The 2,683-nt window shown below is 48.2% G+C and overlaps 1 protein-coding gene across 1 annotated transcript in view; it reads right to left on the bottom strand.

Moving 5' to 3' along the window:
* The window catches only part of LOC107300567 (lysine-specific demethylase 4B-like), a 16,410-nt gene extending 15,063 nt beyond the window's left edge, over nucleotides 1-1,347 (bottom strand). Inside the window, exon 1 of the mRNA XM_015829881.1 lies at nucleotides 1,277-1,347. Within this exon, the coding sequence (XP_015685367.1) occupies nucleotides 1,277-1,347 (71 nt within the window). The remainder of the gene's footprint in view (nucleotides 1-1,276) is intronic.
* Nucleotides 1,348-2,683: the final 1,336 nt, after the last annotated feature.

The following is a 2,683-nucleotide window of genomic DNA, read 5'->3' as shown; positions in this document are numbered from 1 at the left end:
ATCTATCTATCTATCTATCTATCTATCTATCTATCTATCTATCTATCTATCTATCTATCTATCTATCTATCTATCTATCTATCTATCTATCTATCTATCTATCTATCTATCTATCTTCCTTCTTTCTATCTATCTTCTATCTCAGTGATGGCGAACCTTTTAGAGACCGAGTGCCCAAACTGCAAGCCAAAACCCACTTATGTATCACCAGGTGCCAGATGGGCGTGGCCCACTGGATGGGCGTGGCTGTGGTGGTCATGGCAGACTGGGTGGGTGTGGCCAAGGTGGGCGTGGTCACCTCACTGTTGCTCATGGGGAGGGACGCCTGTGGGGGCCGGGCAGGGTTGGGGGAGATCCAGGGGGTCTCTGGCAGGTGGGGCAGTGGGCAGGAGGCTCGTCCTGCAGGGCGAGGCGAGTTAGGGTGGGGGTGCCAATTGCCGCGGGGCAAGGCGAGGCAGGGGCCGGGGCGGCTGCTGCCTGACACCATCGGCCCCTGCACACAGAGGCCAGCTAGTGCATGGGGGCCGATGGTGCCCATCAGCAGCCACAACCTGCCGGCCCCTCGACCGGCACACTCTGGGGCTCCGCAGCCGCCTCTGAGCTGGATGGCCAGCCGACAGCTGAGGAGGAGATGCAGTGGGTCGTCCCTGGGAAAAGGAGAGCATGCGAGGCCAGGAGGGATGGGATGGGGAAAGAGGGAAACCAGCCGTGCCGGGATGCATCCGGCCACGTGGGACCTCAGCGAGTTAATGGGCAGCTTGCCATCTCCGGAGCATGGTGCGCGTGCCCACAGAGAGGGCTCTGAGTGCCGCCTCTGGCACGTGTGCCATAGGTTTGCCACCACTGTTCTGACTGTCTATCTGTCTGTCTGTCTGTCTAATCTATCTATCTATCTATCTATCTATCTATCTATCTATCTATCTATCTATCTATCTATCTATCTATCTATCTATCTATCTATCTATCTATCTATCTATCTATCTATCTACCTACTTACCTACCTACCTACCTACCTACCTACCATCTCTCTCTCTTTTCTATCCACAATATCTGTCTCTGTCTGTCTGTCTATCTGTCTATATTCTCTCTCTCAAGAGCCCTGGTGGCGCAGTGGGTAGAACGCAGTATTGCAGACTGACTCTGCCCACTGCCAGGAGTTCGATCCTGACCGACTCAAGGTGGATTCAGCCTTCCAGCTTTCTGAGAACGGTAAAATGAGGATCCAGATTGTTGGGGGCAAAACGCTGACATTTATAAAGTTTTATAGCCAATTTACCTTCCATCCGTAGTTCTTTGAAGAGCTCCTCCTCTGAGATTACAGAGACAGCAATCCTGGGAAAGCAACATGGAAATTACAATTAAAAAGGGAGAAAAATATCCCGCCAAAATATTTTGGGGAATTGTGGGGTGGGGTGGGGGGTAGGGAAAGGAAAGAAGAATTACATCCAGCACCCTGGTGTGAGGCACAAAGAATCAGGACCATATGTAAGGTTGCAGCATGGAAGATTTATTCAAGTCAATACATAAGAATCTGGTCAAATAAAATTCAAGAGTAAATTAGCCTCAGATTAGGGTCAACGGAATTCAGGAGGGGATGTACTTGGGAATGCTTGTGGGAATGTAAGGCCTCTAAAATGATAACCTGCTTAACGCCACCTCTCAGCTCTGCCTGCCCTTGTTCTGCACCTGAGTCCTGATAAAGCACTTTCCGGAAGCTTCTAAAACAAAAACAATTATCGCAGCATATTTAATAACAGAATAAAAGAGTTGGAAGGGACCTTGAGGGTCTTCTAGTCCAACCCCCTGCTCAAGCAGGAGACCCTACAGCATTCCAGACAAATGGTTGCCCAATCTCTTCTTCAAATCTCCACCCACAATTTCTGGTGGCAAGCTGTTCCACTGGTTAATTGTTCTCACTGTCCGGAAATTTCTCCTTAGTTCTAGGTTGGAACTTTCTTTGGTAAGTTCTTTGATTCCTAAAGAGTACTCAGAAACTTTGAACTTGGGTGTATGGAGAAGAGCAGAACGGAATAATACAGTTAGAAGGCACCTTTGAAAGTCTTCTAGTTCAGGGGTCTTCAAACTTGGCCCTTTTATGACTTGTGGACTTCAACTCCCAGAATTCCTCAGCCAGGCACACGTACCTGGCTGAGGAATTCTGAGAGTTGAAGTTCACAAGTCATAAAAGGGCCAGGTTTGAAGACCCCTGTTCTAGTCCAACCCTATTCCATTTCAGACAAATGGCTGTCCAATCTCTTCTTAAAAGTGTTGGAGCATTCACCGCTTCTGGAGGCAGGTTGTTCCACTGGTTAATTGTTCTGACTGTCAGGAAGTTTCTCCTTAGTTCCAGGTTGCTTCTCTCCTTGATGAGGTTCTATCCGTTGCTTCTTGTCCTCCCTTCAGGTGCCTTGGAGAATAAGTTGACCGCCCTCTTCTTTGTGGCAGCCCTTCAAATATTGGAACACTGCTATTATATCACCCTTAGTCCTTCTCTTCATTAAATGAAACATACCCAATTCCTGAAAACTGTTCTTTATAAGCTTTAGCCTCTGACAGTCCCCTAATCAACCTAGAACTAAGAAGACATTTCCTGACAGTGGGAACAATGAATCAGTGGAACGACTTGCTTCCAGAAGCGGTGAATGCTCCAACACTGGAAGTTTTAAAGAAGAGACTGGACAGC

Source organism: Protobothrops mucrosquamatus, unplaced genomic scaffold (genome assembly GCF_001527695.2).
Source record: "Protobothrops mucrosquamatus isolate PMUCROS unplaced genomic scaffold, P.Mucros_1.0 scaffold7467, whole genome shotgun sequence".
Classification (NCBI taxonomy): domain Eukaryota; kingdom Metazoa; phylum Chordata; class Lepidosauria; order Squamata; family Viperidae; genus Protobothrops; species Protobothrops mucrosquamatus.
This window is presented reverse-complemented; position numbering and strand designations above follow the sequence as displayed.